We start from the raw sequence: 24,224 nt of genomic DNA, 5'->3' as shown, positions 1-24,224 counted from the left end.
TAAGAATGTAGTATAATTACAGAAAAATGAAGAAAATGAGATGCGAATGAAGATAAGCTGAATATCTCTTTTATAGAGAAAATTATGACTAAGCACCTTTATTGCTTCACAACATCTCTCATGAAGCATCTCTTTACAAGCGACAAGAAGATGTAGCATCATAACTCTGCAGCGCCTGACAGCTACAAAAGAGTTGAAAAAGCTTGCGATACTTGTTTGATTTAAAAAGCTGGACACCGTTTTCGTTGAAAAATGAGGTTAGCTGTTTAATATTGATGAATCCTTTACTAACTGTGTTATTTACAAGAACTCCAGAAGAGCACAACTCTAAAAGAGTAGTGAAGTTAATGTTAAAATGATCTTGAATCAATATGGTGAATTTCACTATAAAGTCTTGAAGCACTTTTATATGGACAAAACTCATCCCCTGAGTACTCTAATGATTGCTCGATAATTTAATGAGCAAAAAGATCCATTTTGTCCTTGTGAAGACAATGAAAAAATTCTTGATCCTGAAGTACCTTATCTCAATACAATTGAAGTATTGAATATGTGATTATTTTATCAACATGGATCAAGTCCATAATTAGTTGGATATACAAATACGGGTTATCTTTCAGATCCACATAAAGAGATCATTGCAATTCATGAAGAGAAATGTGAAATTGATGTCAACCATTAATTACTGCAACATTTAAAAAGATTGTGCAGAACATTGGAATGCGGAGACTTGAAGACATATTATTATGCACTTTTCAAGGGAAGTAATATATTGAAGACTTATGCTGATTGTATTCTTTTTCCTTCGCTAAGGTTTTATCCCACTGGGTTTTCCTTTGCAAGGTTTTAATGAGACAATCCTAAAGCACTCGGCGGTATACATGAATACTGTACTATTTTTCCTTCGCCATTAGTTTTTTTTCCCGCGGGATTTTTCCTTGGCAAGGTTTTAACGAGGCATATTCTTTAAATATGGTCATCCAAAGGGAAAATGTTGTGAATCATCTTGTATTATATGACCATATTTAGTCATCGTAATTGACCAAGTCGTAGTCGTCAATTGAGACTTTTGTAACCCTATAAATATAGATATATTGATATCATAATATGACATAGAATAGAGAGAAGCCTCTATCGCTCTCTCTCAATCTCTTGAAACTCTCTTAATTTTTCTTCTCTCACAATTAATTTACAACAATAGGTCCTATTTTTTAAAAGTCTTCGTACTCTATTTAAGTGTATTTAACATTATTTAACAAAAACATTTTATCGATATTGTCGCTTCCCAAGCTAACAAACGGAAGAAGCTGCATGTAAAAGCCTTTTTGTATGTGGGGCGGGGAGGCTCATCTCATTCCTTGAGTCCCCATCCAGCCTCGTAGGCCCAAAGTCATCTAAAGTCTAATCCATTGTGGGAATGAGCTGAAATACGTTTCCGCATGCACGAAGCATATTTTAATAAAGGGAAATATTCTTACCACATAATAATTATATAAAAATAATTTTATTAACTGATATAGTTTTATATAATTTTATATAAAAATAAAAATAAATCTGACAGATCACATAAATTCATGTCAATTTATGATATTATTTTTATATAACCCATTTATTGCTATAACATTCCTCTTTACCAAACTTTTCCAACTCAATTATCGCTGCTGTGAATCAGTGCGCTCTCTCTCTGGGGAAAAGGGTCATATATCACTTGTAACATTTTAAGAAAAATTCTATTTATCATTTCCATACTATGACCACACACTATATATAAATTTTTAATTTTTTTCCTCTTACCAAATATGTGATGTATAAATAATAAGTAAAAAAATTCAATTAGTTTAAGATAAAAGTAAGAAAAATTTATAAAAAATAAAAATAAATATGGTATGTGAGGATGATGAATAATAAAGTTATTTCTCAAAATCCTTTTAACCAATATGGTAACGTTAGATACAATATTTTACTGTACAAGATTCGTCCATTCTTTTTAATTAAAAAAATAAAATTTACTATTAAAAAATAATTTTTCATTAAGATATCAAATTTATCTATTTTTTTTTTTAAAAAATGTGCGATGTTTGAACTTTGCACATCGTATGACTGCATATAACACTTGTTCTGTTTTTCCTTTCATGACTAAACGACTTTGTTTTCTCGTGAACGCCAACAAAGGCCACCTTGAACGGATCATGTTATCTTATATATATATATATATATATATATATATATCCATAGAGATATTAATTGAACGGATCACGTTATCTTTTATATATATATATATATTATCCAAAAAGAGAACATATTAATAATGAATTGATCTGGACTCAAACTCCAATACTAGCTAGCTACTGTAATTTGTTTTAATTGGACATGGAATTACGTAGTCAATTTTGGTGGCTCCAAAGTCCTAAATTACATGTGAACATCTGCCTCTCTGTCTGTCTGATGTCATTGCTTAATTTGCTATACATAAAGAAGATAAGTCGGTTGCTTTTGTGGTTAAAGAAAAAAGAATCTTGGTAAAAGTTTGAGAATTTCGAGCTATCTGGAATTTCAAACCGTCGTTGGACGACGTTGGAACATTCAAATTAGTTTTCGATTGCTGCTACATTTTTTTATTTTTTATTTTACGAGGAAAATGGTTTTTTTTTTTTTTCCAGATTTACGTGCACATCAAATATTTATTTATTTATTTTATATAAATAATAAAAAAGAGAAGATATTGTTTATTTATAAATAATTATACTATCAGCACGACTGATCACTCTCAAATCTTGGATGTTCAATTGAGTAACCAATAATTATTTATTTAAATCACTTTTCAACAAATGCATTTTACACGTAATGACTTTTTTTCTTTTTCTTTTTGAATGAACAGAACATTCATTATTATTGTCATTATTAGTAATTTTAGTGATGCTAGCTACAACAAGGGAAATGCTCCCATGCCGCTTGAGCGGTATCGACAAAGTGTATTGCTCAGGTAAATTTTTATTTTATTTTATTAAGTAATTAAGAAAATAATTTTAAGTGTATTGAAATATTTTCTTTTATTTAATAATTAAAAAAATGTAAAAAAAAAATTGAAAAAAAGAATAAACTGAGCGGTACACCTAGCAGTATGATACAGGCGGCAAACTAGCCGCTCCCCTATAACAATACTGAGCATCAACACTACTTTGGGCTGCTTAATTGCTTTAATAATTTGTGGTGGGGAATTTGAAAAAAAGGCTAGCTAATTAAAAGGTCATACTTTGATGATTATTTGGCTGTTAATTTCTTCAAAACCTCTCAATTTATTTCCCATTTTCTCATCCGATCCCCTGTAAATTATAAACTTGCACGGCTTTTACAGGTTCTAATTTTATAAGAAGCTGCTTTTGATGACTTCTTGTAAAGTACTGCTCATGATTTTGCTTTCTTTTAAGTTAAATTTCCTCATCAAATCATGGACTGCCTCCCTTCATTATGTCTTCCCATTTTCCGAGTGGATTGTAATTAGTCCAATGACTTTGACCATCTTCATTTTATATTTATGACCCATTTATGTGATGTCCACTCTCAGAATTGTAATATCTCTCCAACTATCAACAAATAGAATTCATGGGTACATGATCTTGTTCGAAAAATGAATAATAAGTAAGAAAGATTGAACTTCTAACAGAAAGTAAACCAAAGTACCCTCTTTTCTTTTAACTCCAAGTGAGAATTAACTTGTTCTTCAACTCATGATCCTGATGTCATTGTAAGCAAGCCGTATTCTTACACGCAATTTGCTTGAGTGTATGGTTTAGAGACCCGCAGATGATGATAAGTAGAATGTGGATCGACTGGCCAGCAATAGCATGCCTGTCAGTTTGCTTATATCATCAACTTTGTGCATTTCTTAACTAATTATATATTAAGCTATGCTGGCTGTGGAGTTCTCTTTCGTTTGCACGATATTTTTCCCCTTGTTTTTCTTAATTAAAATGTCTTGGATTTATATCAAAGTCACCAACTAAAATACAAAGTAAAATGGAAGAGACAACTTGTTAAAATTCAAGTTATAGCGCGGTCACGGTTGACTAGCCGTCAAGTATGAACGCATTCGACCATAGAGATACTAGACACGTACGTGAAAAGATGTGGCAGTGATGCCCCACTCCTACTTAACATGATCCCATCGATTTTTCATATTTCCCTCGTGCTCTGCCACTCATCTCTCACAGACCACCTCCTCCATCGTTCTCCTCTCTCTATATATACACAAAAAGCCCTCCCGAATCCGAACACACATCATTCAAAACTCTCTTCTTCTTCTTCTTCTTCTTCTTGAACTTCTCCCTGTATATTGACCACAGTTCTGTTGCATATATATATCAGAGTGCTTTTTACACATACGTAGGAATCATGCCTGCGGGAGGGTTCTCAGGTCCGTCCGGCGGAGGCATCGAGTTCGAGGCCAAGATCACGCCTATTGTTATCATCTCCTGTATTATGGCTGCCACCGGAGGTCTCATGTTTGGTTACGATGTTGGTGTTTCCGGTAAGTGATTTCATATTTCAGACGCACTCCCTCTCTGTCTGTGTCTCTCGTATGCACGTGCATATGATATTAAGATGTTTTTAGCTTATTTTCTTTCGAGACACAGAAATTGCTTTGGTTTCGGTGTCTCCAAATTTGGCAAGAAAGCTCCAATGATGACTTTTCATGATCATATATCTGTACATAAAATATATTTCTTATCATGAAAATAGCTAAAAGCTTTCGTTCTTTTAACGTTCTTCCTATGTAGTTTTGACATATTTCTCATATCATGTTTGTTTTCTCAAGAAAATGAACAAAAAGGAAAAAAAAAAAAAAGGGTATTCTTTTTCTTCATTAAGGAGATAAGGGTACTTTAGGGAGTACCTTACCTTTAACTACGTCCCATCGTGAAGACCGAACCCTGGTTTTGTTTGGTTTTCCAGCTGAGTGTGATGACCAAGAGAATCTAGCGGGTGTCCGAGTCATGTGCACCATGTCGGCGAACTTACTTTTCTACGAATTATGCCATTATATTACCCTAAAAATCGGCGATTTAAAAATTAATTTCATCGATCCTTGCTTATTTCTTCAATATTTTTGTTTGGTAATGTGAAAATGATGTAAATGCATGAACTTACAATTTTTTTATTAATTAATTAATTTAATGGTGTTTGATCGATTTGATGATGATGATGGTCATGATGAAGGTGGTGTTACGTCCATGCGCCCATTCTTGAAAAAATTCTTCCCGGTGGTTTATCGGAAAACGCAGGATCCAAACATCAATAGCAATTACTGCAAATATGATAATCAGGGCCTACAATTGTTCACATCATCGCTATACCTGGCGGGTTTAACCTCCACCTTCTTCGCTTCCTACACGACTAGAAGGCTTGGTCGAAGGCTAACCATGTTGATTGCTGGTGTTTTCTTCATCGTTGGGACTGTTTTTAACGCTGCTGCCCAAAACCTTGCTATGCTCATTATTGGTAGAATCATGCTTGGCTGTGGGGTTGGCTTCGCTAATCAGGTTTGTTTGAATGGTTAGACATTATGAAAAAATAGCTTGATATGAGATATTAAATTATAAAATTATTTTTATTATAAAGTTAATTAACATATTCATATTAATTTTTAGATTTATTTTTATAAAATTTCTTTGCATTTATCTTCTTATTTCGGTGAAATATGTGAAAAAATAAATAAAATATATCCCAAAGAGAAGGATCAGAAATATTATACAAAAGCAAAGAGAGAGAAGGAAGTCCAAAGGCTTTGGTGGGGGATAATGACCCAAGAACCATAGGGTAGGAACTGGGAAGCAACTGCAACGCAAGATCACTATCTATTGGAAGCCATGAGAGTTACCTGCTTAGTTTTTTAACCAAACGTCATAATCATTCACAATTTTTTTGGACCGTATTTTGTTTTTTTTTTATATTCTTGCACATGAAATTCTTAGATGTGACAGAGACTGGCCTCATGTATCTTTCCAGGCCTTGGCTAGCTTGACAAAATAATGTCCTGATAAAAGTTTCTTGGACTCATACAAAGAAAGCCGATTAAAAATCTACCTCCTTTGTATCTTGCCTATCTACTTTTAAATCATTCTTCTTTTGAAAAAGTCTCATCTTTTTGTGGAATAACGTGATGTTTTGGATTTTTTTTTTTTTCCTCCCTTTCAATTACTTTCTTGACTTTGCTCTTTGTGTGGGGCACGTACTACTTCTATATTATTGGACAGTTTATCTTATCCTTTTGTAATTATTACTTGGACCTTAATTTCATTGGCCTATATATGTATGGAGGAGGTGTAGACTGTAGATGATGAGTCTGCGACATCCCAAATTCACTCATTAGTTATGATCGATCGTGTGGAAAAATAAAAATCAAAAGACATCCCATGCAACTTGATTTTGTGGGGGCGGTACGGCTCCGCGTATTGCACAGTAAATAACTTATCTGATATAATCTAATTTAAAAGATAATTTTTTTTAAATAAAATCTTATTATTTAAATAATATAAATAGTATATTCTGTGCATTAATTTGAAAATAGAATAACTGTCATATATGCATACATGTCATATATATAATATATATATACATATAAATTAAGGCTATTTATTTTTATAATATTTAAAAAATTTGTTGGAATTTTTTATGATGACAGGCTGTGCCATTATTCCTTTCGGAAATAGCTCCGACGAGGATACGCGGAGGATTAAACATATTATTCCAACTTAATGTCACCATTGGGATTTTGTTCGCCAACCTTGTCAATTATGGCAGTAATAAGTAAGCTCCTACTCTTCATTTTCTATTCCTTGCCTCCAATTTTTTAAGCTATATATTTATATAAATTAAATGTCAAGAATAGTCGTGTTTTTGGCAGCTTGCAAAAGAAAACAATTTCCAGACACAGAGTACTATATAGGTTTTTGTTTTAAATTGCTTGCCGTTTTAATTAATTAAGGTAACGTACGTACGTGTCGCAGCTTGGAGATCCCCTGACGATTGACGTACATGGAGGATTAGGCTGCAAATTAATACCCCCATAGTCAAAACATGATCTACAGGCACAGATTAGTTAGTAATGAACACGTGTTTGTTTTGAACTCAAAGAGGGCACACCTGTTCAATTTGTTGAACAACTATTGATAACTTAGCAATCCTATTAATACCATTGTCTAATATATCAACCATAATATATAGTTAGGAAGTGAAAGCTATTGATTTTTTTTTTTTTTTTTTTGAAGATGACATACCTTTAAAATTGATTTATTCAAAACCCTTGACTTTTATACTTAGGGGAGTATACTCACCACGTTAAGTTATAAGATTCAGATCAGATTAATTTAATTTAATTTAATTTTAAATTGAGTCTAATATTTAAATTTTAAAAATTATTAAACTCATCTTAATTTAAAATCTTCTTACATATGTGACTTATAATTTTTTTTTAATTTAACACATCTTTATATATGGACTCACAAATTTGTTTTCAATTTTTTATATATAATACTAAACTCCTCTTAACATCAAAATACATTTAAACTTATTTTAGATAAATTTCACATAACTTGCTCTATTTACTTTACTCATTACTATTTATAAAGAGTTCAGGTCAACTTAACGTCCAAACGAAAACTATGATTACAGGAAAAATATAATCGTAAGCATAATTGTGTACTATTTTGTGTATTAATTTGATGTGATTGATCAAAAAGTAGATTTTATTGAAAATAATATTAATTTAAATTTTAAATATGAATAAATAAATATCAGTATATAAATTAGTACGCGACTTTGCTGGTACGTAGCAAAACTCTTACAAGAATTGGTTTGCGAGTCATGATGTAGGCTTTGTCGCTAATTAACCAGCTGGCATTGATATATGTTTTGTTATGCAACTGCAGAATCCATGGGGGATGGGGTTGGAGGCTGTCCTTGGGTTTGGCTGGCATTCCTGCAGGTCTTCTTACAGTGGGGGCTCTCCTCGTGGTGGACACTCCCAACAGTCTGATCGAGCGCGGTCACTTGGACGAAGGAAAAGCTGTGCTTAGAAAGATTCGGGGAACTGACAATATCGAGCCTGAGTTCTTGGAGCTTGTTGAGGCAAGCCGTGTGGCTAAACAAGTGAAGCACCCCTTCAGGAATCTCCTTCAGCGCAGGAATAGGCCCCAGCTCGTCATTGCCGTATCCTTGCAGGTCAGCATCTCTCGTTGTTTTCTACACACTTAAGTTAAATCTGATTATCCTATTGTTCTCTAATTTGAATTGAATGTCTGCAACAGATCTTCCAACAATTCACTGGCATCAATGCAATCATGTTTTATGCTCCAGTTCTCTTCGATACTGTGGGATTTGGCAATGATGCTGCGCTCTACTCAGCTGTCATAACAGGAGCTGTGAATGTCCTCTCCACTCTTGTATCCATCTACTCGGTGGACAAAGTTGGCCGTCGAATGCTCTTATTGGAAGCTGGGGTCCAGATGTTCCTTTCTCAGGTGGTGATAGCAATCATTCTAGGAATCAAGGTCAAGGACCACTCTGAAGACCTCCACAAAACTTATGCAATTATAGTTGTTATCATGGTGTGCACTTTTGTTTCTGCTTTTGCATGGTCTTGGGGGCCTCTAGGTTGGCTGATCCCAAGTGAGACATTCCCACTGGAGACTCGCTCTGCAGGGCAGAGTGTGACTGTGTGTATCAACTTGCTTTTCACTTTTGTTATAGCACAGGCATTCCTTTCAATGCTCTGCCATTTCAAGTATGGTATCTTCCTCTTCTTCTCCGGCTGGGTTCTCATCATGTCATGCTTTGTGCTGTTTCTGCTCCCGGAGACGAAGAACATCCCAATTGAAGAGATGACAGAGAGAGTCTGGAAGCAGCACTGGCTTTGGAAGAGATTTATGGATGACCATCAAGAAGATGGTGAAAAGAAAATTGGGTACAATAATGGATTTGATCCTTCTTATCAGCTGTAAAACTAGAAATGTATACTTTCCTTACCCACCAAAAAGCAAAGAACTAGAGAAAGTGTAGTAGGAACTTGCTATATAAGAACATTACACACTGGACATTGAAGAGGTACAAAAGATACATTTTGCCAATATCCATGTCGATTATGTTCCTTTGGAAGGTTATGATTGTAAAAGCTTTAAGAGAGTGTTTCTTCACTTTGTAGCTCCCCATGCGTGTGAAATTTTTATTTCCGGAACACATGGTGATGAATTATTGTCCATATTCTCTAATATACAAAATTTTTATGGTAAACTCTTCAAGGTTTTGTGTGACTTGTACATGTTCATTTCACGGCCTTTCGTCCATCTCATGGTCTCTAAGCCAATTATACTCAAATACTAAAAAAGTAATTATCCATTAACCCACAGTACACAGAGATATAGTTCAGAGAACATTACTGTCTTGAGAAGCAAGCGCGAGATCAACTTCTATCAGACAGGAATGGCCAAATGTACTATAAAAGAAAAAGTTCAAAAAAAAAATCCAATTTGTTACCCGGTAATGAAACGCACGTGCTTGATAATTGTGACTTTCATTAGGAAATTGTAAAGATTAAGCCTCTACTTCTCCCCTGTACAAAGCAATATGAGTACCCAACCAAAATAAAATTGTAGGGTAGGCAGTGTCATGATGGAACTTCCAAATTTCTAATGAAAGACGAATGAGCAACCCACCACACCAACATGCCCTTAACATTCTTCCCTTCTAATTCAAGTCCTCCAAACATAATTTTAAAGGGAAAAAAATCAATCAAGAATGAATCCTTTTTGCTTATATTTCAATCATTTTTAACATGAAGTTTGGGAAAAATAAATAAAGGGATCGTTTCTTAATTAGGGAGTACTTTGTTGAGAATCTGCTTTCATAATATTCTCTTTCTCACAGCTGTTATTTCAAATCAAGATATGCAAAGGGTGCTTAGCGTATAATTAACAGAAAAAGTACTGATTTAGAGGACCAAACACCCTTTCTTAAGGCTCCAACCACCAACACTTAAGAGCAAGTCAGTCCAAAAGATTTTATAAACGATCGTAGACAGAAAGTTCTCCAAATTGTCACCACCCACCCAACACCAAACGTGTTCACTCTCTTCCAGGGCTCCAGGCCATGGCTTTGGCGGGGAAAGGCTTCGTTCTGCTCATGTTGATGGTGGCGGTACATATATCCAATGCGGCTGTGTACAAGGTTGGGGACTCGGCAGGTTGGACCACCATTGGTAATATTAACTACAAGCAGTGGGCCGCTACTAAGACCTTTCAAGTTGGTGATATTATCCGTAAGTTTATTTCATAATCTCAATGTTGCTGACTTGATTTCATTTTCATTCTGCGTAGTCTGCAGTTTTTGGGGTATTGGGTTATGCAGCATTCTTCTCGGATTGTGTAATTAATTCACCATTTATTAATTTGCGCACAAATAGAGTCTTAAGTTTTCCAGCATAATCCGTAGCTCTACTCTCCTGGCCTCATTCTGGGCGAGAGAAGGATCTTGTTTTGGGTTATAGATTTGATGAGCATAAAATACTCGTAAAAGCCTGGGAGGTTTCTCGATCTGTAGTTCCCTGTTCTTCTCTTTCTGGCTAAAGTGTGTTTTGGGGCTCTTCAAGGAACCAACCTACTGCAGTCTTCATCGCAAGATGAATTTCCCAGCCGGCCATTGCCTTAATTTCTTATCAAGTTATCAGTGTAGACATTGCATGTCTGTCTACTTACTGCTCTCACACAACTAATGGAGGAAAGTGGGGTAAGAAGCCATTGGTATGAAGTGCATTAGAATCGTCCCTTCTCAAAACAAAGAATGGATAACTGCCACTATAACAAAGAATCCATCCGTATGTGGAAGGAGGCTACATGATTAGGTCGGCCATGCTGCATCATGGGCATTTGGCCCCCACTGGCACACATTCCTTCCTACCATCACATCCACGCTTTCATGATTATACTCACTTTGCATTCAATAACGCGTTTGCACGGTATCCATCAAAGTAGGGCACCACGTCCACTCAGAATGTTTGGTAAAGGTTGAAAACTTCATCTGGACACTTAACCAGAACTAACAAACAAAAGGGCAAAAAACAAAAAAGAAATACTTGGAAATAGGGATTACTGGTGACTAACAGTGTTGTGTTTTCTTGGTTGATATTTTTTGTGACAGATTTTGAGTACAACGCCCAATTCCACAACGTGATGAGAGTAACGCATAAAATGTACAGGGCTTGCAATGTGTCAGCACCTTTGGCCACCTACACCACTGGGAATGACACCATCCATATCACTAGGCGCGGTCACCACTTCTTTTTCTGCGGCGTCCCCGGCCACTGCCAAGCTGGCCAGAAGGTCGACATCAATGTGCCTCGCAATCTTTCAACTACTGCTTCAACTCCATCAGCATTGGTCTCTCCTCTAGTTCCTGCCGCTCGTATTCCCACTCCTTCTCCGAGTAAGGCTGTTACGTTCAGTGCTTTGAAGGATGGCTTTGGTTCGCTTGGGTTAATGGCTATGGCTGTGGTTGTTCTTTTGGTTTCTGACTCTGCTTAATCAAGGGTTTCTTCTTAGTTAAACCCTTCTTTGTTTGTGGAATTTATGGGGATTACGTTGTGTTGGAGCTTTTTTGGGAATTATTTAGGGCATAGCGGTGGAGGATATTCATTGGCTAGGTATATCATATATAAACATGGCTTACAAATTTTAATTTTGCGAAATGTTTCGAAATAGTCAGTTAAACCCATCTTATTCTCATCTCACTATGTAAGATAAGACATTTATTATCATTGGATGATAAAGAATCAACAAATAAAATATTATCCAATAGTAATAAATATGTCACATCTTAGGATAAGAGTGAAATGATAATATGGTGTAAAGAATTTTTCAATTTCTAATTACAGCAATTAGACTAACTCTTTAAAATTCTCATTTATTAGTTCAATATAGCAGCATTATCCAACAGTAGTAGTAAAAGAATGAGGTCATCCTGTCCACAACTAATCATGAGTTACAACATTGTCAAGCATCAAAACCACAATACTTAGAGAGGTGCCCGTTTAATAAACGAATCAAACTGAACTCGAACTTGATCGTGCCAATCCTGAGGTCATTTACGGCTCAATAATCACCACTCCATCTTTATAGGTTATAAAGGTAGATGATCTCATCTTCATTTGTTTTAAGAATTTCATGCAATAGAGAGGTTCATGTATATTTTGCAGGATTCAGACCTAAAAATGTAAAATTTGGATATGAAGAGTTCAGATCTGGGATTACAACATCACATTTGATCATGCTAGAGTCGTAAAAGTAGCAAGAGGTTGATATTGGTAATTAATGCAATAGGTAATCCACTAGAAATAGATTTTATGTAAAGACGGAAGAAAAAGGAAGAGGATAGGTGAGGAGATAGGAATGAAATGTAAAATAAAATGACAGTAGCTAAGAGAAGATGAAGAGAGGGGAGGGAGGGGGCGGAGGAAGACGATGGATTATAATGTTAAAAAGAGAAGAAAAATGAACTAGCGATCACGCATAAAGGTAAGAGCTGGGCTGCTGACTGGCAGGACCCTTATAGATTTTAGTCGTGCATATATTCATATTCATCGCGCCAAATTTATCTTCTTCTACAGTTCCACAGTAGCTCAACTAGTTTGTTATCTTGATTGATGTGAACAAGCTTGCTCCTCTTCTAATCTGTCTAGTCATTATGCCTTTTCTTGGTTGTGTGCAATACAAAATTCAGATGGCGTGACACCCGATCCCCCACGCTCAAAGGGGGTAATATTCAATTAACAATTCACGCCTAAGTTCGATAGATTAAAGACAAAATGGAAGGAAAAAAAAAGATTTCGGGAGGAAAGAATGGACTAGGCTAAAAGAATTGCATTCATGGGAGACTGGACATCAACATCAGCTGGATGTATGACCTTGGACAAGAACATTGAGAAGTGGGCTTTCTGCATCTCCATTCCTCAACATGCTTCTATCTCGATGCCGAGATCTGCATTCAGATGATTACAGACAGGATTAAGAATATTGAAAATAAATGGCAACAGACTGCTGTTCAGATTTGAAAATACAGATAAAAAGTTCTACAAGTAGTAGAATAACAGCACGGGTTGGAACAAAATGGCCAAGTCAAGTACCAGATTGTTATGTGCAAGGCCAGACAGTAAGTTCCACTAGAGAGGATTTAACTGAACAATATATAAATTGGTCATTGACAATTAAGCTTGAAAGCAAAATATGATTTGACACGCACGAGATCTGAAGATTCACTCCAAATGTAAACTTTCAAAGAAGCTGGTAGCTTCACTACCATTGAAATGAACAGTTTACAAACAGAAGCATTAAATGTAAGAGATTTTGAAAACTTGCAGTACACCAAACATGAAGACTTATTTTCTTGTTCCAATCCATTTCTGCAGCTGTATCTTTGTTTAAGATGGAATACGCTAAAACACAAAAAATAGAATCTGAATTTAGGGAAGGAACAGCAACAGATATACAAATTAAGGTATCTGAGTTATGCCCATCAAAGAAACATTCATGCAGGCACATCGCTATGTGCTTAAGAAAGCCCACAAGTGCAAGCCCCTGATACTATTAAATCAATGACAAACTCACTAATGGTATCTAATACTAGCATTTAAAGGACTAATTATCTGGCGGCTTCCCAGAAAAAAAATTTATGTTGGAAATATTATTAGTCCTGTAAAATCTACATAGGGGGTGAAGGTTAAATAACCCCATCAGAACAAATGAAAGAAGAACAGCATAAAGAACTTGTCTTCTTACTTGCTTCCACAGCATACGCTGTTAGATATCTAATATACCATACACGAGTAAATATTACCTCCGAAATTAAACGCATTTTCATAGGCAATATGTTACCTTCCAAAAATTTTTACTCGCGTCTAATTGTACTTCCACATAAAAATACTAAGCGGGCCCTATGGATTAATTTTAGATTATCCAACGCACAGGTATCAAAGTTGGTTTATCTAACATGAGTAAAGTATCATAGAGACCTTACACTAGTCGATTGGAGCTCCACTGTATCTGATTCCTCGCTATCCTGCCATGCAAATCATCAAATATCAGTTGTTTTAGCATCCATCAATATCCATTATTACATGCCTAATGTATTGGAGAATATAAAAAGTTCTAACACGGTAGCAATACCTCAATCAACAAATCCTTTCGGGTAATCAAACCAATCACACGAGATGGCCGAGGGACAACAAATAGATGTCTCAAACCTAGTTGGCGAAAAAGATTATATACCTGCACAATTAAGAAGATGCAAAACTTGGTTGATAAGATTAGAAATGGATGTAGCACAGGTACATGCAAAACAATCATATGCAGAAGAGTTGGAATTATCACCTTTGTCAGAGACATATCTTCAGGGACAATGTATGGAGAAGGATTCAAAAATGGGGCAAGATCTATGTACATTTCCAAGTCATCTGAACTAAGATGTATATCCTCTATAGATATTCCTTTACTGGAAGCAGGTTTGACAAATTCACTAGGGGTGTGCCTGGAGTTTAGATGAGCTGTCAAAAGCTTTACAGAGAGTGAAGAAAAGACATAACTAAACTGTGATAAACCTCTAACTACCTGATAGGCCTGGATCCAGGTCTAGGATCACTGGGCAAAGGACTATGTTGGAAATCTACCTTTGACTGCAGAAGTACCAACAAATGACTGCATCATGAACCAACCATTAAAATGTTATTTTGTTTTCAACAAAACTCATGCTTCCTCTTCTGAAATAAATGATACAATTTATATAAAAAGAAAAAAAACTCAATATGAGATACCTGCGAGGCATAAGTCCAATGACAAGTGTTTCCCCAGTCCTTGTGTGATCAATCACCTGGGTCAGTCAAAGTTTGAAAAACAGTTGAGAAAGGGCCAAAACATTATTTTAAAAGACAGGAATAGAAAGCAAAGTACAAGTGCTCACAGGGAAACCATTATGTTTGTTGCTCTGTAAAATAGAAACTATATCTGCAACCTTAACAACGCGAGGGAAGGACACCACCTTCAAAGGTAGGAAAACAATTGCCAAGTAAGTTCATGATGGCATGAACAACACAAGTAACAGAATAGAAATTTCAATGTAAATATGACATGAATGCTACAGGGCACCCATGTCCAAACGTGCTCTGCAATGTAAAACGTGTCCAAAATTCGAAAAAAATGTATCCACATTGTAAATAGGAAAAACCAAAGCAATAAAATGGCATACCCGTTGTCTGCAAGCGTCCTTCGCTGTCATTTTCCGCATCTGATATTTGGGTTTTGATTCCAGCAATGGAATGCCCTTAAGTCGTGCTTGTTCTTCATATAGGCCTTCATTAAAAGCATCACCAACAGCCTGCCGTGAGAAAAGACTCTTTAAGTACTTTCACAGAGCAATTATTACTGAAATGACAAGCATTAAAAAATACCTTTGAAATAAGAAGAACAAGCATGATAAGGGGTAAAAGCTTCAAGTTATTTGTTATCTCAACCATAATGACGCATAGAGACACCGTCATCCTCATTGACCCTCCAAGAAAAGAAGCAGCTCCCAGTAAAGCATATCTAGAAACTCCACAAAGAATTATACAAAGCACATCAGAAACAAGGTGCACCGAGCATGTAACAACATGCACCATATCAATAGCAACCACTATTCTTACAGGTAAAAAGTGTAGGCAAGGTGCAGATAGAAAGATATGAAAAAGAGGACACATAGTTATGCGTTAGAAATGACTAGACAAAAGGTATGTACTCTTTCTTGCCACTTATTAGTAGCAATCCAAAAGTTCATCATGGGTAAACAAGGAACCCATTTCCCAGTGCTTCAGGGCAGTTTTCTATAGCTAAAACTGGTCTTTAGAAAATTCAGAAAGTAAATAGAAGTTCCTTTTATAGTCCCCATGGTCAAACCCATGTATACAAACAAACACAAGGCAAGCAAAAAACCTTTTATAGTCCCCAACGAATAGGGAATTATATAGTATATAAAAATGATTTTTTCTCTGACTACCAGTAAAAAAAATATTTCCTAAAGAGAACAAACTAAACCAGAGAGAGAGAGCATTGCCCAAGTACATGGATGAAATACAATGAGTAATGCCCAAAGTTATCATCTAAAATTAAATAATACAAGAATATGAAAGAAAGATTAAATCAAATAGAAATTTAAGGTCCCCATCCACTCAGCAAAGAAGAATTCTGAAGCTTGAATAACAATTATATGAATCTGGTACTTTTTTATAGGTAAAATATGAATCTGATACAAAATTTCCATAGGATAGAAAAATGATATTACTCACGTTCCCTCTTCGATGCTGAGCTTCTTGTAAAAGTTAACAACAAACATGCCGACTAGACGCCCATATGTTGATCCTATCATTATTCCAGGTATAAATTGACCAGCTGGAACAGCAGTACCAAATGTCACCACAGCTAAGGTATAAAACATAACCTGCAATGGATTAAAAGAAACCAAAAACTGAAAATTCTACAAACATATAACACATGCAGAAAAGTAGCAATAATATTTCAGTGCATTATGTGAACTTTAAAAGTTGGGTTCATGTTAATTAGAAGTCCTGGTTCAACTGCCATGCGAAAAGGGCCCACCATCAAAGAATTTGTCGAAAACCATATGCTTTTCTAATATCTTTCAACAGGTATGTTTATTTTCTTAAGTTTTGTAAAGTCAGCTTTCTTTAGGGTAGCAAGCGGTAATGCAACACTTTACTGCTGTATTTATCGTACACTGCCCATATATGAAAATGCATAACACCTTGGTTCGGAGTAAATTTTCTTGTCTACTAGGTCGGCCAAAAAAAGTGCTTCAAATTTGTTGAACCAATGATTGGGTGAAAACACCTTTGGCTTTCAAAATTTAAAGACTGGGACTTCATAACCATAAGGATTAAACATAGTTAATCACAACAAGATGCTATGAAGTAAGAAAGTCCAAATGGCAGTGCATGATCAGTATATTTGTCCAAAAGACTATGCAACAAGCTGGGAGGATAATGCAGTACCAAAAAGGTCAACAAACTTTGGGCACTGAACTCATGAATGGTTTTTGCACTGAACAAATTCCTTATGGCGTCATCCTGCCAAACAAAGATATTTCTTTAAATATGAAACCAAAGAGGCGCCATGGCTCTAGCATGTAAAGCTAAAGAGGAAAAGTTTTCAGCAACAAAACCTGAGTATTGAAGAAAATAGTTGCAAGGTCATTGTATTCCTTTTCCTTGCTGCAATAAAACTGAAAAAGGAATAAATTAAGATAATAATTTGCTAATGTCAAGTTTCCACAACATATATCTGAACTATAAAAACTCAAAACCACCACAAAAGAGGGGAAAAAAGGTTTGTATTCAAAACTTGAAAAAAGAAGATTCTATCTATGAAATAAAACAAAATGTTTTCTTTATCTTCCATGAAAAATATTGGTCATGTGAGAAAGAGCAATTAAAGAATACTGGTTGAGGCAGGTGTGGTATTAGGAAAAAAAAAATAAGAGAGCAATCATTTGTATCCCCAAAAAGGGGAAAGTGAAAAATTTATACAAGCATTTAGTCAGCAACATTCACAGCCTGGTTTCTTAAGGTCAAAATTTCAAATAGACTTTCAGATTAATAAATGGCCGAAGGTAATAGTTTGATACTTCGGGTTTCATCAGTAGAGAGATTATAACAGTGGGATCAAATAGAGAAATGGAGTTTATGCTTAGTACGCTATAGAACTCCACAAATGGAATTACATGGCAGATAAAAAAGCAAAAAAGAAAAAAATATAACCAACACAAGAAAAGTAATCCAAAACGATAGTAACAACCAGCCTCAGATCTTACATTTACATAATTCCCATACATTCCAGGAGGCCTTGGGCATTCTAAACTGGAATCAGGATCTGAATCAGGGCATGGACTGCATTTTCTTAGAAGTGGTAATCCAAAGGAAATAATGGAGGTTATCAGGGAGACAAGGCATGCTTCAATTATCTGCAATGTTTTTTGGGGAGAGATGAATGGTACGAATCAAGTGTTAGACAACTGTACATCATTGGAAGAACAAACATGTGCATTTTGAACATGCAGGTTCCATATCTGTTACTTACAAGCCTACCTTGACTTGGTTCCCTTTCTTGTGTAAATGATTTCGGCGCCAATAAGATATATAAAGAGTAAGCTGATTAAACAACGCTCCTGTAAAAGAAGACCCAACATTGAACCCAAAATTTAATGAAGAAAATTTCGGGTATCAAGCATAGTGCAAAAATTTCGGGCATTAAGCATGGTGCAAAACCTTACCCAGTAGACCTCCAATAACTCCGATAATAGCCATTGGCAGCAACTCCTCAAAAGAGTAGTCCTCTTGACCACTGAAAAAAGCAGCAGTCAGAAAAGGAGCAAAAGCTCAAGGCAGATATGAAGCTGAAGGAAGCTTAGATCCTAACCCTGATATGTCCCATATAATGAAGCCACCGGAGCCAAAATGTCCACAGTTTCCATTCTTACACCACCCCATTGCAGTACGCACCACGACAGCCACAATAGCAGAAGTGAAAAAGACACGCCACATGAGTTGACTCCTCCACCTTCAATCGTATGGCGCAAGTGAATTGAGAAGTTCTCACAGATCAATGTGTAAACCAAACCACTTCTAGAAGAAATATGCAAGAGCATAAAAGGAAGCACAATCCAAGGTAACCAATGCAGGTGCTGAAGCATACTTAAAATGCGTCCAAAGATATAGATGAGAAATTGAACAGGCACCCCTGCCCACACATATCCTTATGCTAACATTACTTATGATGCAATCAAGAACAAGATCTTCTTACCAAGATGTAACCTCTTCCAATGCAAATAATACACCACCAACTGGAGCCCTAAAAGCGGCAGCAACTCCAGCTGCACACCCACACGTAACCTTTTCAAAACATCAGACAAATAAAATGAGCAAACTACAGAGCTATGCCATCTCTATAGTCAGATAATATCAAATCACAGTGAGAAATAATAAGGTGACAATTGAGTTACAATGTCTTCATGTCAACATAAAACTAACAGAGGTTGCAGTACTGCCAAATAATATATCCACAATTGATTATGAGAAAGGAAAAATAGGATTATCGGTTAAAATGTTAAACTTCAACATCATTATTCGTTTGGAGCAGTTTGTCACAGAAAACCATGTAGAATATACCCATATGAAGCCAAAGTACATTGTAATAATGTATCAGTTCTAAAAAAGGACTAGCTTTTACATTTGATAGAATAGGTTTCTTATGGGCTGGATTTCTGCCTAAGGGTTGTAAGGTTGGGGGGAGGGAAGTGGGCTATAAAATTGACATTCTATAATGTATCCAAACTGATGGATTGCAATGAAATAAATAAGAAGTATCAAAGTTTGTACCATCATTTTGGAGTTACAATCCAGATTGAGAAATAGAATTATTCAAAAGAGTCACTTCCCTACCTCCAGTAATACCCCCTTTAACAACTAATAATCCAAATACACATTCCATTGGCAAGACCCTGAAATCCACCATCACTAAACCTTACTGTGTTATGCAGGATACAACCATGGTAATAAATATTTACACAGAGATAACCTAACAATGGAAACATCTAGAGAAATTTGAACAGGAAAAAGTTTTATGTTTCTTATGGCATGCAGTACCTCTCTCTTTTTCGTAAACCCAATCCAAATACATTTCGGAGTGCAATATCCAAAGGCATATCAATAATATCTATAAAACTCACATAAATCATTGAGATCATTAATATGGCTGTCTCAAAAAGCAATTAGACAAAGCATAGCATCACTGGACAAAAATACAAAGAAGTATGAAAAAAGATTGTTAAATTACACCCCTGATGAGAGCATAAATCCAGAAGATACTATCTCCTACTCTATGGAGAAGAATAAATAAAATTCCTTTTCTTCTATCATCAACAACAATGCATGATATTTATACCAGAGACTCGATTGAATTTGGAAATAATGACGTGCATGGATGTTCAGACTACCAAAAATAAAGGCGAAAGCCACTCACAAGATCACGGCGATCTCGATCGCTCTTAAAAATTTGCAACCATCTCGAACTGAGATGATACTTGGTGGATCCACCCTGAATTATACAAAACATAGAAAATGAAAATTTTAGCTCATAAGGAAAAGAGGGGAGGCTTCTGTAACACATGATTTTAAGATGCATTAGGAAAGATTTTTCCTTTTGTCAATCTAGCCGGCACGTTTGGTTATTAGCATTAGCCATAGAAAGATAATATACTCCACCACAAAAGTATTAGAATGCAATTTTTTCATCTACCCATACTCCTGAACTAACTGTTAAGGACCAACAATACACTTTTTTTTTTTTTTTTAATTTATAAGAATAGGCATAGCCCAAGTACACGAAGGCATATACAAGAGGTAACACCTATTTAGGAAGAAGAAATGGAAACAAGTTTCAAGCATACCAAAAGCCAATCTTTTACCACAACACAACGACAAGCTTAAGAGAACTATACATGACAAATGGTTGTGTTTAAAAATGTTCCTTTCTTCTACAACAAGTTGCAGAAGCAAATATGTCTGGGAGTAGATATCAAAAATCATGCAGAGCAGCTCTTATAAAACCAACCAAGACTCATGTTGGCAAAGCCAGGTTGAGTAACCATAACAGTAAAGACAACCCATTAAACCCTAAATACAATATTGATACCAACGAGTCAGCCAAATGACTGGTATCAATGAAAAGGACTATCCACTCAGACAAATAATTTCCAAACTAAAAATTTTACCTTCAAGCAGTTGCTACAAAATTAGGAGTTGGATACGGATTTAAAACTCATAAGGGAGAATGAAAATGAACACATGATTTGAAAAAGTCAAAACAGTTATATGGTAACATATGTAGCTTCCTAGTGAAGCGAGAGTCCATCACTTGGTGCCTTAATTCCACAGCTGTGTGGTGTTGGCATGAGAAATTCCTCCCAGATAACCAAATCAAGAGCCATGTATTAGATATGATTTTAAAATGACCATAAGCTGCCCATTAAAAACATTTGGTTTTCTTCTTCGTGTGAGGCCCTTGGGCAAATAATTTTCAAATGATATTACAACCATGTAACCCATGGTATTTTTACATTATATTTTTAATTTTAATCTTTTATTTAGACTATAGAACCCTATTTTTTTCTGAAAAAGGGGTAGGGTGGGGAGAGGACATAAGAACTTATTTATATTTCTTATGGGTAAGTCACAAATGCACCAATGAATCTTAACGACAACTTCACCCCTTATCCCATTCCTATAGGAGTAAGTGCAATCTGAGAAAAGCTCATTCGCACAAAAGAAATTAAAAAATGAAAAATGTTCTGCCCAATTACAACATGCAGTTAATTCTCAGCAATATGTGCTTACTTGTCCGAGCAAAGAAGCAATACAAGCACCAGTATGAACAAGAGGACCTTCTTTGCCCAGAGCTAGACCACCTCCAACTGAGCCAATGCTTCCAAATATCTGTAAATTGCAAGGGGAAGGCCACAACCAAAAAATATATCAAGTGTAACCTTAACAAATAGCTGAGAATCCCAAGATAGACCATACCTTTCCAATCAAGGTTCTGAAAAGAAGAACCCCGTGAATGTCAACTCCTGTACATTAGAATGACATGGCATGGTCAACATTTATGACATTGAGATGGTTGACTCATGAATAGATCTCAGAAAAGAAAATTGAGACAGGCCAGGCCCAGCTTACCGTTCAAATAACCTTTGATTTCGGGAATTCCAGATCCAGCTGCAGCTGGTGCGAAATGCGTAATGATATATACAGAGGACAAGACTAAAACTAGGTTGATTAATACATAGACGATAAACCCAGCCACATATGATTTTTGTATTATAGAGAACGTCAATGCAAACTTCCAACCAGCAAAGTTCTCAACAGAAAGATTTATGAAAACGGCAGCTAATCCAGTACCTGGAACATGAAAATGGAAATCAGAAAAATAGCCCAGTATATCTGATGAACGCCAAAAGATATGAATAGCTGTGCACTAGTGAATGTACAAACATTAAAAGAACAAAAAACAAACAAACAAACATGGTATTCATCACTAGTAACTAAAACTATACACTTGGCTTTAATACCCTCACGATAATCCAAAATCCAAAATGAAATGATAACTCAAAAACTAGAAAACGAGCAGATGCACCGGCCTGATACTTTGATTGGAAAATAGTGTTGGGAAAAAACGTCATTTATAAATATTATTAGAACCAATGGAAATCTGATTACAAGCTGAAGTGCCTCGATTTACATGATACCACCAATTGCAATCGTAACACGCGTTTCATCCGAAGTGTCTTCGGTCCTTAATCACCATCATTAAACTAAAAACAGAAATCTCCAGCGCAGTGACACTTAATCAATAATATATTAACTACCGCGAAAATAATTAGACCAGTGATCGGAATTCAATCCTCGTTATAATCAATCCAAGTAAACGTAGATAGAACCAAAAACTTAATTGAGAGCTAACCAATGCCAATGAGCAAAGCAAAGAACCACTTCACCACCACATAATATACGAGAAAAAGCTTCCCTCGTTGGTCCTGTAGATCGCAAAGCACACAAATTGAACTCATAAATAAACTCGGGAAAACGAACCGAATCACAACGTCTGAACTAACTCAGAAACCCCACCTGCTCTTCCCAATAAGCGTGATTCTCGACGACTTCGTACTCAAGGCTCTCGACGCTGCTCCCATCGCTCTTCCGCAAGAGCCCGGCGTGCTCGTGGTCACCTTCCTCGGCGTTCGGGATCCGAGACCAAACCATCTTCGCGGTCTCGATCCCATTTTGCAGGTGATTGGATAGCATGATTGAACGGTCCGTATCAATTCCAAACCCAAGTTTGACAAAAATAAAAAAGCCAACCTTAGAATCTAATTCCCAAAGTCTTCTTCAGGAAGTCAAGTCTGTTATTCCCGAGAATCGAAGAGGAGCAGATCAGAGATTGAGGAATCGTTTACTTGAAACTGAGATAAAAAGATAAAGAATTGCTTAGAGAAGAGAAAGGGAATTTGAGAAGTGTTGCCGACTGCAGTGTTGAACCTCCGACTCTCTCTAGCCTTTCCCTTTCTCTGTCTATCTGTTTCTTCGGAAGTTCTCGTCTTCGCCTTTTCCTTTGCAGCGAGGTAGTGGGCGCACCACGGGCGCAGTCTGGTACATCGAGGCTTGGAGTAAGTTCGTGCACTCGCTTCCCCAACGCGCTGATGGCCAGTAGAACTGTAGTCTGTCATGTTCTTTTGGCAATGACTCAGCACAATAACTTGAATTCGCGGCAGTGGATGATGACGTGGCCTCTCTGCTCCGTTTTAAGGAAATTTCTAACTTGCAAATTTAAGATTGTGTTTGGTCACAAGAAATTTTTATTTTATTATTATAATTTTTTTAAATTCTCATATAAAATATAATAAATAATTTAATTTTTTTCTTAATTTTTTTAAATCTCAATATAATAATAATATTAAAATATAATATTTTAATATTTAATCTTAAAATTTAAAATTCTTATTTGAAAATTCTTTGGCCAAGCCAAGATTGGTTCGACGGTTTAAATGAAATATTTTATTAAAAATTAAATAAAATATTATTATAATATATATTTTTAATATTAATTTAATTTTAAAATTTAAAAAATTAAATTATTTATAAGATTTTACGTAAAAATTTTAAAAAATTATAATGATTCATTTCATTTTATATAATCAAATTAATATTTTAAAAAAATAATTTAATATTACAAAAAATGTAAAACTTATCTTAACGTATGTATAAAATTATAAGATATATTTAATAGATTATATAAAATTACGTTAATTTATAAATTTATTTTTATATAATTTTCTGTAAAGGCTGTACCACTTCTTAAAGGAAAAATAGAAAAAAAAAAAACTTTGTAACATGCGAAAAGACAGACGAGAGAAATGTTTGAACTTTGTTAGTTCATTGGTAAAAATGACATAATTTCAATCATTTATAAAATTTTAATTTTGATTTGTTAATATCTTTAATTAATTAATATTAAATTAAGAGATTATGGTTAAATTAGATGGAATATGTAAGTTGTTTTGAACAAGCAAGGGAGGAGGACAAT

General features: G+C 35.4%; 3 protein-coding genes across 3 annotated transcripts; 2 read left to right on the top strand and 1 right to left on the bottom strand.

Moving 5' to 3' along the window:
- The first annotated feature begins 4,181 nt into the window (after positions 1-4,181).
- LOC122300544 (sugar transport protein 13-like) lies at positions 4,182-9,191 on the top strand. Its single transcript, XM_043111284.1, has 5 exons — positions 4,182-4,528; positions 5,218-5,540; positions 6,683-6,807; positions 7,929-8,220; positions 8,307-9,191. Exons 1-5 carry the CDS (start codon positions 4,393-4,395, stop codon positions 8,997-8,999), a joined length of 1,569 nt encoding a protein of 522 aa, XP_042967218.1. The 5' UTR covers positions 4,182-4,392; the 3' UTR covers positions 9,000-9,191.
- An 803-nt stretch (positions 9,192-9,994) lies between these two features.
- LOC122300545 (mavicyanin-like) lies at positions 9,995-11,730 on the top strand. Its single transcript, XM_043111285.1, has 2 exons — positions 9,995-10,312; positions 11,191-11,730. The coding sequence occupies exons 1-2, from the start codon at positions 10,144-10,146 to the stop codon at positions 11,571-11,573; spliced, it is 552 nt and encodes a 183-aa protein (XP_042967219.1). The 5' UTR covers positions 9,995-10,143; the 3' UTR covers positions 11,574-11,730.
- Positions 11,731-12,663: 933 nt separating this feature from the next.
- On the bottom strand, positions 12,664-23,285 carry LOC122300543 (chloride channel protein CLC-d-like). The gene is made up of 23 exons (XM_043111283.1): positions 22,769-23,285; positions 22,605-22,677; positions 21,821-22,042; positions 21,668-21,714; positions 21,482-21,580; positions 20,109-20,183; positions 18,891-18,979; positions 18,507-18,647; positions 18,361-18,431; positions 18,176-18,255; positions 17,902-18,051; positions 17,254-17,313; positions 17,084-17,158; positions 16,361-16,512; positions 15,488-15,623; positions 15,286-15,414; positions 15,001-15,078; positions 14,855-14,910; positions 14,652-14,738; positions 14,415-14,571; positions 14,211-14,312; positions 14,057-14,103; positions 12,664-13,026 (listed from the first exon to the last, which is right to left on the bottom strand). The coding sequence occupies exons 1-23, from the start codon at positions 22,943-22,945 to the stop codon at positions 12,936-12,938; spliced, it is 2,394 nt and encodes a 797-aa protein (XP_042967217.1). The 5' UTR covers positions 22,946-23,285; the 3' UTR covers positions 12,664-12,935.
- Positions 23,286-24,224: the final 939 nt, after the last annotated feature.

Source organism: Carya illinoinensis, chromosome 2 (genome assembly GCF_018687715.1).
Source record: "Carya illinoinensis cultivar Pawnee chromosome 2, C.illinoinensisPawnee_v1, whole genome shotgun sequence".
NCBI lineage: Eukaryota > Viridiplantae > Streptophyta > Magnoliopsida > Fagales > Juglandaceae > Carya > Carya illinoinensis.
The sequence above is the reverse complement of the archived record's forward strand: the minus strand, read 5'-3'. Positions and strand labels throughout refer to the sequence as shown.

Excerpts from the sequence above, each read along its gene's own strand:
- LOC122300544 (XM_043111284.1), top strand. The coding sequence starts at position 4,393 with ATGCCTGCGGGAGGGTTCTCAGGTCCGTCCGGCGGAGGCATCGAGTTC. Across the intron at positions 4,529-5,217 it reads TTACGATGTTGGTGTTTCCG|GTGGTGTTACGTCCATGCGC; the intron begins GTAAGTGATTTC and ends GTCATGATGAAG. Across the intron at positions 5,541-6,682 it reads GGGTTGGCTTCGCTAATCAG|GCTGTGCCATTATTCCTTTC; the intron begins GTTTGTTTGAAT and ends TTATGATGACAG.
- LOC122300545 (XM_043111285.1), top strand. The coding sequence starts at position 10,144 with ATGGCTTTGGCGGGGAAAGGCTTCGTTCTGCTCATGTTGATGGTGGCG. Across the intron at positions 10,313-11,190 it reads TCAAGTTGGTGATATTATCC|ATTTTGAGTACAACGCCCAA; the intron begins GTAAGTTTATTT and ends TTTTTGTGACAG.
- LOC122300543 (XM_043111283.1), bottom strand. The coding sequence starts at position 22,945 with ATGCTATCCAATCACCTGCAAAATGGGATCGAGACCGCGAAGATGGTT. Across the intron at positions 20,184-21,481 it reads TTGCTTCTTTGCTCGGACAA|GGTGGATCCACCAAGTATCA; the intron begins GTAAGCACATAT and ends TGTATAATTCAG. Across the intron at positions 15,415-15,487 it reads TTGTTCTTCTTATTTCAAAG|GCTGTTGGTGATGCTTTTAA; the intron begins GTATTTTTTAAT and ends TTCTCACGGCAG.